The 16,525-nt window shown below is 48.7% G+C and overlaps 1 protein-coding gene and 1 long non-coding RNA gene across 5 annotated transcripts in view; one reads left to right on the plus strand and one right to left on the minus strand.

The window, feature by feature from the left end:
• RYK (receptor like tyrosine kinase) overlaps nt 1-10,248 on the minus strand; it is a 52,367-nt gene extending 42,119 nt beyond the window's left edge. For all 3 annotated transcript variants that reach the window (XM_062005820.1, XM_062005819.1, XM_062005818.1), the window contains exon 1: nt 9,824-10,248. In XM_062005820.1, the coding sequence (XP_061861804.1) occupies nt 9,824-10,136 (313 nt within the window). In that variant the 5' untranslated portion in view covers nt 10,137-10,248. The remainder of the gene's footprint in view (nt 1-9,823) is intronic.
• A 134-nt stretch (nt 10,249-10,382) lies between these two features.
• On the plus strand, nt 10,383-14,796 carry LOC133626446 (uncharacterized). Of its 2 annotated transcripts, none has more exons than XR_009819529.1 (3): nt 10,383-10,516; nt 10,725-11,419; nt 14,265-14,796. It is a non-coding gene; the product is annotated as an uncharacterized LOC133626446 (long non-coding RNA). The 2 variants fall into 2 exon arrangements; XR_009819528.1 differs by having other exon boundaries at nt 14,526-14,796.
• The last annotated feature ends 1,729 nt before the right edge of the window (nt 14,797-16,525 follow it).

The raw sequence follows: 16,525 nt of genomic DNA on the forward strand, positions 1-16,525 counted from the left end.
ATTAGAAAGAAAATCACAGCTTGGCACACGACCAAAGCACACCAAAACACACAAACTCTCTGTGGAACTGCTCTAGCATCAGCTCCTTCACGGAACACACACTGACTGGCGAGGCTCCAGAGCCAAATTCCTCCTCACTTTCACAGAAAACCTCTCCTATCAGAGACCAAGGTCTCATTGCACACAGCCCAGCTCTTTTGCAAGCCCATCCAGCTCTACCCAGCAGAGAGCACATGGACTGTGGTGATTTACTCAAATGGCTTAATAAAGCCTGGCAGGGTTTACTACTCATGATCTGGAGGCAGAATACGATATGCAAGGCAGTCAGGATGCAGAAATAACTTCCAAGGCAATGGTTACATCCTTGGAAACCAAGACTCCTTAGTAGGAAGGTTCCAAACATCTAACAAACAGGAGGAAAGAGCTGGGAGCTCTTGTGAATCTTCACTGACAGATCAGCCATAATTCACCTCATTGATGCTGTTAAATAGAATTTGCAAGTTCAACACCACAGGCAAACAAGATTTTTCTCACTGAAAGACCTTTCTGAAAGTCACAGAATAGACTTCATCCCTCCTACAGTTAGGAGCTTCCCCCAGGAGAGATGGCACTTGCTGAAGTGAAAGCATAAGGAAGTTCGTGATATTTCACTCAATCCATAACAAAAAGAAGACATTCAACGTTCCTAGAGCACAACTGCTCACCTTCTGTCTCTGAACAGCAACAACTACACTTCAACAGCCTGCCTGCTTATTCTCCTCTCCTTTACCTACAGAAAAATCTTCATTTTCCTGGTTGGTGGGATCTAAGGACCACTGTCCAAATGGTTAGAGGACAACACTTTTCTTAATGGGGAAAAAACCCCACATACACACCAAAACAATCAAACAAACAATACCTTCTGCCTCAGAGCAGAACACAAATAAACTCAGCTCCTGAGAATACCTTCCACATCAAATTTACCCTTTCAAAACTAGTACAACTCCCAACAAAACCATCAGTCACTTTGCTATCAATGGCCAGACAGCACCTGTGAGTTAGCTGAAGGCCTGATTCAGAAGGGAAGAGGCAGTAGAGACGCACAAGACAAATACTTGAAGGCTGAGGAAAATTAGTCAGTGACCTATGCAGCAGACAAGGGGAAATGGTACAGATGGTAACAGGAATGGGGCAGATACAGGGTTGGAGACAACTCTATAATATAAAAAACCCTAAAGCTAACTTCAATAAGTAAATTAACTTTATTCTTAGCACATGGAATAGTTACACATATTCAGGAAACAAAAACTAAACAACTAGCGATGGCAAATGTCTCATACATATGGTAACATGAGGTTTGATGCTCCTTTTGAATTAGAATGAAGCACCAAGAATAGAGAACAAGAAGAAAGGTGCAATCCACGTGAACTGCAGCTGCCCAAGAACACACATCTCACAATAAAGTCAGTTTAGATCAAATGCTTACTTGTGTCACAAGGCTTTTGAACTGACCTGCTGTCATGATTCCAGGCAGGACTCCATCATCTAACATGGCTATATCAGACATCATTTGGACTATTCCTGCATCATTTGCACATATAAGTTGTGCCAGTTTTTTATTAGCTATAGTAACACTCCCCTGTGTTGATTCAGTTATCCCTGGGTTAAGACTGTAAGGTACAACAGCATAAGGCACCTTTGCCAGGGGAAATGACTGTTTCAGTAACAAGCATTCAGCTGAGCACAAATAAAAACCAAACAAAACCCCATTAAAAACCTCACACCCATCCTCCCCCTCAATCTATCAGATATCTTAGCCTCATGCTTCTGGGACTGCTGAAGGGGTAACCCACCCTCCACATCTGCTGAGACACTCCCAAAGACTTCCATCAGGGTGACACTAATCATTTAACACAACACCAAGCTCCACACCGACTGAAACAAACCTATTCACTTCTGCAGCCAGCTCTGCACTCGAGAAAGCCACGGAGCTTTGTGGTTTTTTCCTTCTATTAGGAGACACTCTACAAGGCTATCAGCTAACTTCACGAAGGCCTAAACAGTTCTGAAAGGATAACCATCTTCAGTTTATGGACCCGCTCAGCTTCACTGGTACTGCTGGCATTACGTATTCTGAGTGGCTGCAGCTTTTCAGGCCTACTAAGCAGCAGCTCCAATGCTTCTGTTACTGCCCTTATCTTTCCCAAGCAGCACAGTGAAATCAATATACTGGTTAATTTAATTACAGCTATTCAACACCCAGTAAGTGGCAGCGAAATTCTAAAGCATCACATTAGTTTCATGCTGTTGCCTCTGCTCCCAGATCTCCAAAGCAGTCAGCACAAATATGTGAGTTATCCGCTTGAGAGAAGGACAAAGGCAGAGATGGAAGAGGAATAATGTGTTTGAAGCCTCTGCCACTGCACTCTTTGTCCCTGCAGAGAGTGTTAGCATTCATTCTGCTGGTGCTGCTGTCATTCAGAGCGGGGGAAAAAAAGGGAGGGGGGGAAATCAATTCATGGGGCACAGCTCATGAAAGGCACCTCACCTCCTGAGCACTGCTGCTGCCACAGCTCAGGCCTCCAGCACTGGTTTCATACTGCGTACTAAGTTACTAGAGGAGTCACCTCGAACTAAAGACCCTTCCACTGAAAGAGAAGATATTTCTGTCTGGATGGTTTCATGTAGGAACTGGCCATCAAGCAATCTCGTTTCACTACAGCTCAGAACAACAGTGAACCAAGATGCATTTGAATTTGTTGCAGCAATTCAGCTCTTCCAGTACCCAAACAGAACTGTGAACAGCACAAGGGGAGAAGAAAACACACACCACTTCCCCAAATCCTTCATCTTTTAAAGCACCCACAAACTAGAGCCATACAGTAAAGCTCCATCCACAGCTCCCACTCTTGGGAAAATGCTGCCTTAGGATTTTTTATGCCTGTGAGCATCATGATCCTTATCTCCTGTATTTCCCTCTGCCTAGGTGGTGTTCAGGAGCTGTTTTGGTCCCTGCCTTCCTTCCAGTAGCATCAGCCCTTCTTGCTGCTGTTCTCATGCATGCAGGGAGCTCTTTGCCTCCATTTCCTCTCTCTCATTCCCATTCTGTCCATGAACTTGAGGGAGAAAGAGAACACTACTCAAAGAGGCCAAACAATCAATGGTGATAAAGAAGCTGCCCAACAGAACACAGGTGTAAGATTATAGCAGTGAGGAATGCAGCTTTGTGATTTATTTTTTCCCCCTGTCTCAGAGGTCAGGTTTCTTCCAAGCCCCTGACACACAAGTGTTACAGGAGCCACCAACATTTATCACCAGACAGACCTTGGCCCCCTCAGGAGCTGAAATGGCTGCTTGCTCCAGGGGCTGCCTGCAGGCAGAGAGACACAGGAGGAAGCCAAGCTGCCTGCTGTCAGTGTGGTCCCTCCTGAGCAGCCAGCTTGCAGAAGCAAACTGCTTTCTCCAGGGAAGATTCACACAGAGCCCCCAGCATTTTTAAATCTCAACACATAAGCTGGTGTGACAAAGCAGGCCACAGTAATTGGCCACTCATCTCAGCAACACAAAGTAGATCAATACCAGAAGGGCTTCAGTATCTCACAGACTTCTTTCTTAATGGCAGACACTCAGAATAAATCATTTCAAAGCAATCCTAACCCAGGCTAGAAGCTGCCTTGGCTGGCATCGCTCTCCATGGCCTTCCACAGGCTATGTTAAACTTCTGGAGGCATGTTCTTCCATCGGTTTGTGAGCACTGCAAGTATTGCAGTGGGTTTATATGATTATCCATCTGTGAAGAAATAGCTATCCACACACTGTTTGAACTTGCAGATTAAAAGTGAGGTAATAGAATGGAAAAAGACAGGGGAACACCAAATGCAGCTTGTTCTCATAAACCTCAGAACAATATTGACGTGAGCCTCAGTACTTGGTAAATCAGACAGACAAGCATCCGAGTGCACTGAAAGGCTGCAAAACAAAAACAGATTGCTCAACTCCACCATGCAAGAGACTTGCTCAACCTGCTGCAGCTCACGAGTGGCCAGATGTTGCTGTGTGCATCCCAAAGGCCCTGCCAGCCCTATCTAATCCTTCCATTTCTCCAGCGTGGACTTGAGTGACATTTGTCTGCCATACTTCACAGCCTCAATCACGGATTATCATTAGGCTAAAGGGCTCTAGAGGGCAAGTAATAAAATAATTATCCTACCAACAGCACTTCCCATGAAGTGGAATGTATCAGAATACTTTCAGGCCATCAGCAGTGATTCAGTTTTGTTACAGTGGCTGGCACCTGTCAAGATTAAAAGCTTGCTTTCCACCCAGCACCATGCACCTACACCACTTTGAAGTCTTTCCAATGGTAAAATGAAGCATTAGCATCTTTGGAGTCAAGCACTTAAAAGCTAGAAAGTAAAAAATTAGGAATGTGTGTACAACAGAACCAGATCCAGAACTGTAGGTCATATGCCACGAAGGCACTTGCTTCAAGACCTCAGGGCACTCCAATATCTGCTCTTTGGTGGGCATCTCATTCATCCTCCTACAGCTGCAGAGAGGGCTTTTGTTGCCTCCTAAAGAGGCACTATGTACTGGCACCTGTGAGTTACCCACCTCACATAGAAATTTATCTGGGCTGCTGCTATCAAAATTCCCAGCACTAGCTCACTGTTGGTGCTCTAGGCAGCTATGCTATCAAAGACAGGCCTGGCTAGGCTTTTAGCAAAGCATAGAAGCATTTCAAGAATTACAAGAAAGAAATACTTCAACCTTTCAGTAATATGAACATCCAGCTCATGCCAGCACACTGACTTTCAGCTCCCTTTCATAACAAAGGCAACTAAGCAGGCAGAGGAACAAGGGGATCTCCAGGCACTACAGATGCAGTGCAAGCACCATAAAGTACTTTTGATGTGAACTCCTGTTGCTAAATCCCCAAAATGCTGATGTTAAGAAAGCTGTTCCACACTATGAAACTAAGATATCTTAATTCAGATCAACTGCTGCAGTAAGTAGATGATCAGTCTCCACCTAAATATATATACAACTGTCATTTGGCCTATCATTTACCAGGGCTCTGCTCAGCCCTGGGGAGGCCACACCTGGAGTACTGGGTTCCAGTGCTGAGCTCCCCAGTGTGACAGACACGGAGCTACTGGAGAGAGTCCAGCAAAGGACCACAAAGATAAAGGGCCTGAGGTATCTCTCCTGTGAGGTGGGGCTGAGAGAGCTGGGGCTGCTCAGCCTGGAGAAGGCTCAGGGGATCCCACCAATGTACGTAAGTATCTGAAGGTGTGCTCTGAGAGGATAGTCAGGCTCTTTGCAGTAGCACTCAGGACACAAACTGAAACACAGGACGGCCTGTCTCAACATCAGCAAGAACTCTTTTGCTGTGAGGGTGGCTGAGCCCTGACACAGGTTGCCCACAGAGGAGGTGGAGTCCCCATCCTTGGCGACGTTCAAGAGCTTCTAAACATGGTGCTGGATGACCAGCTCTAGGTGGCCTTGTTTGAGCAGGGAGTTGGACCAGACAACCTTCAGATGTCCCATCCATTCTGTGAGTCAGCAGCAGCATTTAACAACCAAACAAACAACCCTCTGCTGTAACAGCTTTTGCATCTTGCAACCAGACAACTCATTTCAGAAAACTGCACACTGGCTTCAAGTGAAATTCTCAAACACGTAAGAAAAAGTCATGCATTCATTAATTTAACGCTGTAATTAAGCAAATGCAAATAGAAAATGAACTGGCATTCAATATGGTTGCTCAGAAGGAAATAGGCCAAAGCATACTAAGTTTGCAAACTCAACTGTAGGACTTGAGACTAAGATTTGCCTGCAATTCTAATTTACCCACACACACACACACACACTCCCCCTCTGATATGCAGTATGACAGCTTTTAGTTACACTGATAACATGGGGGGTTTTCCCTCATGGGACTAAAGCCTCATTTACCCTTCAGGTTAGACCTGTCTCTAAAAAGAACCAGAGACATGTGATGATGAGGGCTATCCGGTCTCACAGCTGAAAGGTATGTAGCCTAAAGAAAAAAAGGCCCCACAAGAACAGCCCTGGCTGCTTCAGCACCTTGCTGCTGCCATGAACAATTAGGTGCTATCTCATGAATGCTGCAAAAGAACAGTCTGCCATGCAAGAAAAATTGCTTAAGCAAAGTTTTTACAGGCAGCTATTGCTTCTGGTCCTCAGAATCAGAGGCTATAAGGCCGGGTTCCGTGTGAGGCTGAGCTGCAGAGCTGTCAGGAGCTCACAATTGAAGGACTAAGAAGATACACCATGAACACATGAAGTGCTAAATAGCACTGCAGACTTCAAATAGATCAGAGCAAATTCTAACAGCTGTATTTTTACCTTATTATCCTACCCTTAGTTCATTACCTGTGGAGGGATACATATGCCTTTATATCATATAATCTGAGAATAGTAGGGGTTGGAAGGGACCTCACAGGATCCTGAGAAGAGTAGCTCAAGGGAACGTTTCAACATCAGACAAACATCATGTTCTGAATTCACAAGAAAATCTGAATGAAAGTCACCATATCCAGTACAGACCTTCTCCTGAAGAACTCTGCACTAATTTAACACCGTGTGCCCTGCACGTTTAGCATCACAGGCTGGGCACTGGGGAAAAGGTGATCCCATCAGCTGGGGTTATGATGCCCATACAGTTAGCCACTCTGAAAGACTCACATTGCTTTCCTCAGGTTTATGCATAGGCCCAAGAAAGATTCTCTATATGAACCAACTCCAAAAAGCCACAGCTGGATCACAGTGCCAGAGAACCCGCAGGTACCCCTAAAAAGGGTCATGGTGCTCTGAATGTTTCTCCCCAGCGAGCAGCGCCTCACTTCTTCCTCCCCAACTCTCCATCACCTTACACCTTGTCCTTACTCTTACTCAAATACCTCTGGCTCCTGCTGCCATCACTGAGGCTGTCTCAGCCGAGTCTTCTCTCCTTCTACCTTTATCCTATTTACCACCAAATCCTGTCTGCTGTGAGTGGAACCAAACACATTCAAGAACACGAAAGCCACATTGTTTTTCTTCCCAAAGGCTTATAGTTTGGATGGCTGTGAATGTTTTCCATGGGAATGGCAAGGAGACACCATCTGCCTGCCATACAGCAAGTCCTGCTTTCAGATCATGAGAACTCTGCGGCTCTTCAAAACAAAAACCCATCTCACACAAGACAACTAGCCAGTTTTCTCCAGTTTTCTTCTCTGTAAAGTTCTGAAGATTTCAAAACAATTCCTCCTCAGGCAGACACGTGGTCAGAATCACACAGCTCGATGGTGGAAAGCTGGCATAAGCACACAGGAAAGTAGTGGGTAGTTTTCACTATAAACCATAGTATCTATCCTGCCTCCGTGCCTCAGAAAGAACATCAGCCACAAATAATCTTAAGCAAGTCACTGTTTCGTTTACAAGAGCCACAATCTAATTAAAAACATCAGGCATGGTTCTGTAAGACACCAAACTCCGGTTTTGAGGAGAGCAGCGGCACTGCAACGTGCCACTGAATTGGTACAGCCTCACTGGTGGAGAGACCACTGCAGGTACAGCCCCGAGGCCTTGCAGATGCTCCAGCTTTGCAGGGAGGATGTACTGTATCGCTGCCCCTGGCCACCACCAACTCACAACAGCATCCTCACCTGTGTTTCAAATCAAATTTGTGATCTAAAGATTTACAGGGACAATGGCAGTAAGCATCAAAACACACCACAGGCTGTAGTAACTTCGTGTAACATTCAGCTTTATGAGCACTTGGGAAAGCCTCGGTTTTCTTTCCAACTCCAGCAAGACAGCAGTAGACAGTTTGTTTAGAAAGCAAAGGTAAAAGGAACTAGCTGCTATGTTCCTATCAGCAGCTTCACTGAAGCCCACACCTCTCTCCATGAGCCATATCACCTTCCTGTCCGCTGTGACTGTTCAGCATCTGCTGAGCCACAGCTCTCATCGAAGAGGCTGCAGAAGCCAAAACACCTCCCTGCTCTTTGAAAGTTCACACACACCTATACAAGCACTTACAGCTGAAACTGGCTTGGATGGAAACACAATCCCATACTGTCAAACTAGACACTTTAAAATAGCTGGCTTTGTTTTCAAAAGCATGAAGAACTGCAGCAAACCTCTCTGTCCCTTTGGACTTTCTTCTGCCAGAGGAACATAAAACTGGAGATCCGATTGCCCTTGTTGAACTACACCTTACCTACAACAGCCAGCCCGTGTAAAGGATACTCCTAAAACTAAATCTGCTCATGTCAACAATCCCGACAGCTTAGTTTACAACAGATTGCCAGTGATCCCAATTCTCAGCAAGTGGGAAAGTGCTAGTTTATCTCTGTATTCATCCAAGCCTTTGAGGTCACAAACCGGATCATTAAGTGTCGGATACTTAAAGTGATATAAAACAGCTACAGACCGCTTGAGCAGTAAGTGACTTTGGCCACATTAGCAACAGACACCCATAAAGAGGGTTACAGGCTGCAATTTACCTCGAAAAATAATAACAACAGCAGACTTTCCCTCCTTAGTTGCTATTTAACAATGAATAATCATGCTGGCGGACTACGGAAGTCTGTGCAGATCCAGCCAATAGAGATTTCAGGCACCAGGCTCGGGTTAGCTCAAATCTCACCATTCAGTAATTCCAAGATTAACTACTTGTTTAGAAAACTGAGCTAAACAACAAGCCTGACATTTTTATCCTCTCTGTAACAGAGCATCTGGCAGTGAGCACACATGGTGTAAAAGCGACGTTAACAGCAGCTCAGCACCAGGGCAAGCCATCAGGGAATAAACGTTTACAGAGTTCTTCACTGCCCAGGCTCCCTTACTTTGGTCAGCTACATGCTTACAAGGCTCAAATCTACTGGAGATATTACTGTTTAGTCCATTTGATGCAAATAAAGTCTTGCACTTCCCATTTTTCAGCTTACAGAGATACAGGACACATGTTGAAAAACAGATCGTTGAGGATCCCAACAGCTTTGTTTTGGGACTCCAACTAGCCTGTCTAAACAAGAGCCTAATCAAGGCAAAGCATACAGAAAACAAATCTTTGTTTCAATCGGAGACTCTCCAAGCACAAAACTACGGTGAAGGCCTTTTGCAGCAGCCAGATGGGGGACTTCATAAACTGTCTCCAAGTACTTGCACAGCAATTGTCAGCCTGCCTAGACATTAAGATTCCTTTCACATACGCACCCAATTATTGCCAGGTCTCCTCTCTGCCCTCTGAATGTCACCCTCCTTGCTAATTAAAACACGCGCCTGAATTCACTTTTCAAGGGCTTACCCTGCTCCCGCGGGGCACCATCCCCACTCACTTGAATCCCTGTAAAGCCCAGGACTCTCTTCTTCCCCCAACCCCACACACCCCGGGCAGCACAGAGACTCTTTCCCGAGTCCTCCCCTATTCTCCCCACTGACCCCCTGCTCCCCTAGTCCTACGGAGCCCCACACAGACCTCGATTCACCCAACTCCATCCCTGTCCCACAGGTCCCTCATCCCCGCTCACAGCCCTCTCCATTCTCCCTTGCACTTCTAGTTCTGCCTTGCAACAGTCTCACAGACATCCATCCCCCACTGCCTCCCGCACTCCCACAGCCGCCACCACTCCAGTCACACGGAACCTCCCCTTCCCCACTCTTCTCTCACCGACCCCCCCCATCTTCTTCCAGATCTCCAACCGCCACCCCAGTCCCACACAGCCGCCCTCAGCCGCTCCTGAGCGCCCGGCTGCCCAACACCAGCTCAGTCCCACACGGACCCCCATCCTCGCCTCTGCTCTGCGCCGGGCCCAGCCCGGCCCGCACTCACCGATCAGCCCGTGCACCTCCTCCTCGCTCAGGTAGAGGCTGAGGCTAGGCCCGGGGCCGGCGGGGGGCCAGTCCGGGGGCCCCGCGCCGTACGGGCCGGAACTCGAGCCGGCCTGGCCATCGGCTCCGGCGGGCAGGAGCAGCAAGAGCGGCAGAATGCGGAGGAGATGGCGGCGCGGGCCCGGGCCCCGGGACGACGACGACGACGGCGGCGGCCACCGCCGCCCCGCGCCCGCCTCCCCAGGCGCCGACAGGAGCCGGCCCCGCCGCCCCCCGCCGGGCTCGCGGCCCCCGCCCCTGCGCCCCGGCACCATCGCTCCGCGGGGAGGGAGGCAGGCAGGTAAGGCCCGGGCGGGGGAAGGCAGGGACGGGACCCCCCCCGCCCCGCCGAACCCCTCACACGCCGCGGCCGCCAGTCCCCGCCCCGCCGCTCATGGCTGCGCGCGCCCGCCGCCGCCGCCGCCGCTTCCTGCGCGGCGCCGCACGCCCCGCCCCGCGCCGCGCACGCGCAGCCCCGCCTCCCGCCGCCGCCTCGGGCCCGTCCCGCCAGCGCCGGCGGCGAGCAGCGGCCAGGCCGGGCCCGCGCCTGCCTCCCGACCGGCTGTCAGCGCCTGCAGGGCCTCTGCGCCCCGCCGCGGGGTGAGCACCACGGCCTAGGCAGCACCCCGAAGTGTGTCCTTTCTTCCCTGCTGAGGTGAGGGAGCGCTGGCAGGGGCTGCCCAGACGGGCTGTGGAGTCTCCGTCTCTGGAGACATTCAAACCCAGCTGGGTGAGCTCCTGTGTGCTCTGCTGCTCTGGCAAGGGAGGTTGGACTGGGTGAGCTTTCCAGGTCCCTTCCAGCCCTTGAGATTCTGTGACACACGGCCATCCTCTGTCACCTCCTCCATTCCATACCCTTCCAGCCCTATGGCCTGTCCTGGTCATCTACCACAACCTGTCCTGGCCATATCTGACCTGCCTGGCCAGAAGCCAGCCCAGTAGCAGAGCGTCGGGTATCTCTCCCACGTGACTGGGAATATATTGTCAAAACACGCCAGAAAACAACACCCCACAGTAAGAGGCACTGATGGGAAAGTTACCCAACTGGAAATACTGCTGGAATACTAAGAAAATTTCCTTTTTTGGTAACTTTTGTAAAAGTTTGTGTGCTGATGTTATATTTCATGCTTTAATCTGCCTTTTGCTTTTATCTTGTGCTCCTTTCAGAGCGAAGAAATAGCAGCATTTCATTTCAGTGTAACGAAGGAGGGCCTTTGATCTGCAAGGGATGGTTTTTGCAACCCCAGCCAAGCCATCGCTGCCTCTAATGGTCCCAAAGTAAAAGCTAAAGTGTAAACAGCGCCTGCTGTAGTGTTACTGTGTGCAGTGCCAGCAGCAGCACTGTGTGACAGCTGACAGAAGGAATGCAATAATAATCAGGTCAACGAAAACAACGTTAAATTCCAGCGTGAGACTTTGAATCTCCTACACAAACATTCCTGACCTTTTCCTAAAATGCTCTTCTGCACAGAGTTTCAAAAGCAAGTGTTCCTGGTTTGCCTTGGCACAAAGCCCCACTTCAGGATGTCGCTGAACAGCAAACCTCTGGTGCCATCGGGTAAGCACGTGGATCTTGTTTTTCTGAACTGACAACAGAACTCAATGAGCCTGGGCCCTCACCTCTCTGGGCTGATGATGGAAGAGCCGCTTCCATCATCACCTCCCTACCTGCTTTCGGACCTGGCTGCCTCCCAGCTCCTCTGGACTCTTCAGAGAGCACTAACAGCTTCAGCCTCAGCAAATTAGTTGCTGCTAGCTGCCTGCTTGACTGAGATTTTCAGCAGCCCTGTCACAACATTCATTTATGACCATTAAATCAGTTATTAGCTTTGACTCCTGTGCTCCCTTCTGACCTGTCCACGGGACATGGTGCCAGGAGGGTACTGCAGGCTGGTATGCCACTGAGCCTTTCAGCTTGTAACTGTAAGAGTAGAAAGCACGTAGGAAGTTCCACTCTTCTAACCTCTGTGGTGGAGGAGAAATTGCTCAAACCCCTCCCCACAATAAACATCACTTCCTTGGCAGCATGAGGGGTAGCAAAATAAACTGGCAAACTGAAGATGGAGTTGCAAATTAGATGCGAATCTTTAGTGGGGTGGGGGTGGACGAGCCCAAACAGGGCTGGTTGCTGAGAGAGAGCCCTTTGCACCACAGGTTCTCCACAGGACTGTTTCCTCAAGCAGCTAAACCCAGAGTCTGGGCAGGTGTGCTTATTTGCTGTTCAGACACAGTCTAAATTTCAGACCCTGGGTATTTTCTAATGCAGCTTGCATGGGGACTCACGGGCAGGCAGGCAACTGGCGGTATCTGCTGTGACCAAAACTGAGGTTCACTTGTGGCTTAGGAATCCCTAACTGATAAAAATCATCACAAAAGCATTTGCAAAACTAATGTGCTCAATGAGTGTGAGTTTGAGGAAAAAAAAGACAGCCTGTTGCAGCACCAATCCTTATTCATCGACCCAGAGACTCTGTTCACAGTAGCAGTAACGAACCAAGCTTGGAGTTGTGAGGCCAGAAGGCTGGTAACATCCTGCATCAAGGATAACTAGTGCAGCATTGCCTCCTGCACTGGGGGTAAAGCCATTCTCACCTGGATTCCAACAACACAGCCCATGAAAGCCTTGCCCACAGACCAAGTGAAATGCTGGTAGCCTTCTCTGCCGAAGTTAGCATCCAGCTTACCTGCTGAGATGCTGCCCAAGCCCCCTGAGCTAGGCATGGATTTAGCACTTTGAGAGGCGCCTGCTTCACTCACAGTCTTCTTGGAGCAAGAAATTGCTGCTGCTCTCTGGAGAAAGGATGAGCCCAGCGGGAGACTGAAGAACATGGTGTAGGCACCAGGCAGGAGACAAACAGCTCTTTTTTTCCTGTGGGCTTGTCAAAGATTTGACAGAAGAGACAACAAAATGCAGACACCGCTCAGCTATAAGACAGCCTGCAATGGTGACAGGAGCCCTTGGAAGCCCCACATGCTCACAGTTTCCCCACAACCCATTTTGGGGCTGCCATTCTTTATCAGGAACAAGGAGGCAATGTCTGTGCAGCTGTCCTGTTCACTGATAATGCTGCTTCAGCCCGAACCTCGGTCACCCCTGCCCTGCACACAGGGACACCATATTCAGCAGGAATGAAATATTCAGCAGAAGGACCCGTGATAGATTGTTTTACTGCATTTCTTTTTAGTGAGTATGTAACTTGCCTCCTGGAAGTCACTGGCTGATTTTAACAAAAGGTCACCAAAACCACATAAACCAAATGCAAATAAACACATTCTTAGGATCCATCTGCCAGTCTGCACACAGACGCTTTCGGGGCTAAAGTCACCGCCGGTGTGTCTGTTCCCTCGTGCCCACGGAGCTAACTGCTTGCTGAGCCCTGAAGTTATAATTACCATGCAGTCTGCCACACTTAGAAGAATAATCAGGGGCATTAAAATTCAAATGAAGGTTTCATGGATGTCAAGAAACATATTGTTTTTAAAAGGGTGAAAAATGCAGCTCCCAGGCCAGCTCACATGCTAAAGATCTGCTGATTTCTTTTGGCTGCACAGACTATTTTTGGCAGGATCAAGTTCACGGTCTTTCAAAACCATTCTGGGTAAGATTATATTGCAAGAGGATACCCAAAGCCTCTCCATAGAAAGCTGTGAGCAATAGCTGTGAATTCACAGCCCTGGGGTGGAAAAGTTTTGCTTGGCTGTGCAGCGGGACGCATCGTTGCTTGTGCTCCATGCGGGATTGTATCAGCGTTCCCCGAGAGGCACGGGAGAGCTGGGATTCACTTCTGCACGTAAAACAAACCTGCAAAAGCAAATAGCTAGCAATTAGAGGCACTGGTGAGAATTTGGTACATTGGGACTTCATGGAAGACATATAAGATAGGGGTGTATTGACATGGGTGCTGGAAGATGGGACACTGGTGATGACCGCTCCGTGTCCAGACTCGCTTACAGACACCACTGTGATAAAGGGCGGCTTTTGCTACCTCCTCTGCACGACTGCAAGTGACTGTGTAACATAACCTGTAGAGGAAAACTGGCCCCTTCCCATAGACACAAGATTGAAGCCCTTCTACCTCTTTCCAACAGCCTTCCAACATTTTTGCCTTCAAACAGTTTCTCTTTTTAACGAGTACCGAGTGACCTCAGCGCCTGGATGGCTTCCAGCAAAGCTGCACGTTGGTTACACAGCCCAGGAGCCTTCATCTCGTGGCTTGCCCAAAAAAAGACCTCTGCCAGCTAGGCTCCTGCACAGAAATGCTGAGAAGCTTGGGCTTTGCTCACAGACAACCATTAGAAACGGGCAAAAGGGACTTCAAATGTAGGACATCTAGGAAAATGTGTCCCAGCAGAGCCTGGGTAAGCACTAGGCTTTCTAAGCTATTTGGTGTTTCTCTTCTCAGGCAACTTCTAAAGGGCTCTGTAATGGCAGCCCCGACTCCTTTCTGTGGGCAAGGAGACATGTGGACACTTCCAAGAAGGGACGCAGCCCGTTCCTTTGCTCTGCTTCACCTGCTGCTGTTTCCTGAGCAGCGTCTTGCTGCTTCTTTCACGGAGCAAGATGTCCGGTTCTCCTGTCCCATCTGGGTGGAACAGATTGGAGGATCACTGCTTGTTTTTTTTTTCCTCCTACATCTCTAAATTGACCATCCCTTTTCCCACAGCCCAGGATGAACCGAGAATGAGGAAATGGACTACATATCAAACCATATATACAGACAGATGGCTTTGCTCAGATCAGCAATCACTTGTGAAGTCTTCCAGGGTAGGGAAAAGCTGAAGCTGGAAACATCCAGACCCTCCCACAAGCTCTTTTTATCCCATCACATCAACCATAAACAGGAGGCTAAGAAGGCTGCTATCCCCTGTTTCTGAAAGAGAGGCCCAGCACTGAAGCTAAAATAAAGAGAAATCCAGCCTTGCTACCCTTTGCAACAGACTTCTACTGCTTTTTCTTCATTTCTAATCACACAGGCAAGTCCACAAAGCTGCCCTTGAGAAAGAAGGGCTGGTTGGTCAGGCACTGCCAAGTCAGGCTGCTCGGGCTGGAATAGATAAAGTGAGGGAAAGTTGCTCACACAGCAGCAGAAGGAAATGCTGGATACAAGTTCCTGGAAATGAGGCATTTAATGGCAAAAACATCCTGGGAACATTAGCATAACTGAGAGCTGCTATGGCATTAAGCAAGCAGAGGCTGGAGGAAAGCAGAGCACCAGAACACGCTTTGGGGGTGCGGCTGGTGAGGCACACGCCGTTCCTCTGTTTGCCTTTGGAGCGCTGTGTGCCACAGCGTTGCAAAACACAAAATGAATGGCTTGCGTTTGGGAGCCAGTCCTCTCACCTCTTCCCTCCCTGGGACACCCATGGGATGCTGCCTGGGGTGTGTGTCATCTTGCCAAGAGATGCCAGGATTTTGGGGCCATTTTAAGGCAGGGATTGCACAACGAGGCTTGTGACGCCGTGACAATTTGTTGTGCACTCAGAGGATCAGAGTGTAATGCTCAGGTGAGAGTCAGCACCAGGACAGGCCAGGGAATGACAGGTGAAACGATTTTGACGAGAAAAATGAGAGAAAATTGGACAGATGTCCACTGGAGAGAGCAGAGAAGACAAGCAGGCACCTGGAACTGAGGGCTCCCTCCTGGCAGAGAGATCTCAGGAGCTGGCAATGGAGACTGCCAGCCCCAGCCTGGTGGGAACGCTGCCCATTTAACATGCCCTCTCGCATAGGGCCAAAGGCTTGGTCTCAGTGTGGCTTTGGGTCTGTGGCTAGCACAAACTGTCAGACCCAGCATGCCCTGAACAAGGCTCAGACACCTTGGGGTTTTCCTAGCTCATCAAAGGGCTGTTGGCATTAAAACCAACCCCTGACCACCTCCAAACTCTGGTGCTCAAACCACCTTGGCACAAATGTCCTGAGAATCATTTGATGTCAGACACCCAAGACTGGCTCAACAGTACCATACCCCAGACAGCTGCCTCGGGGCAGCCCTGTGTTTCTGTCTCCTATTTGGTCTTTTGTTGGCTTTTCACTGCAAATGAACCTTCAAAACCTGTCCTCAGAGGCTTTCTCGTGTCTCTGCTAAAAAGACTGACCTTGCACTGTAGTTCAGTACATGACTCTAAATGCAGTGCCCAGCTTGCACAGGTAGAGATCCTCAGAGAGCTCGTTCCTCTCTGTGCCATTCCCTTTTCTTTTGGGAAGAGAACTGAACAGGAGTTATAAATTTATGTAGTCATGCTTTAGAGATCACTGATGTAAGTTTTTCCCCTGTGCTCTGGCAGTCTGAGCTGTTTTATGGCTTACCAGGGTTTTTCAGAGCCCACACACGATATGGGAATGGAGATAATTAGTTGTAGGAGTCACTGTATCCCATCCTTCTTTTACAAAAGCACAAGGAGAGCATTTGCCCAGAAAGTGGAATATATTTATTTTACTTCCTTTCTGAGAAAGTACTGAAATCCCCATTTTCACTGGGATAAAAGTTACTGTGAATGAGAACCAGAAAGAAGAGCTGACCGACCCACTGGTTCACCAAATCCCACTCTCCACACAAGAGGTTGTGGAACCCTTGAGTACATCAAAGGATGAAGCAGAGAGAGTGTGACTCTCACACTCCTCTCGGGGTCGAGATCACTTTGAGGAGCAGCAAGCCTGAAATTC

Source organism: Colius striatus, chromosome 12, assembly GCF_028858725.1.
Source record: "Colius striatus isolate bColStr4 chromosome 12, bColStr4.1.hap1, whole genome shotgun sequence".
Taxonomy (NCBI): Eukaryota; Metazoa; Chordata; class Aves; order Coliiformes; family Coliidae; genus Colius; species Colius striatus.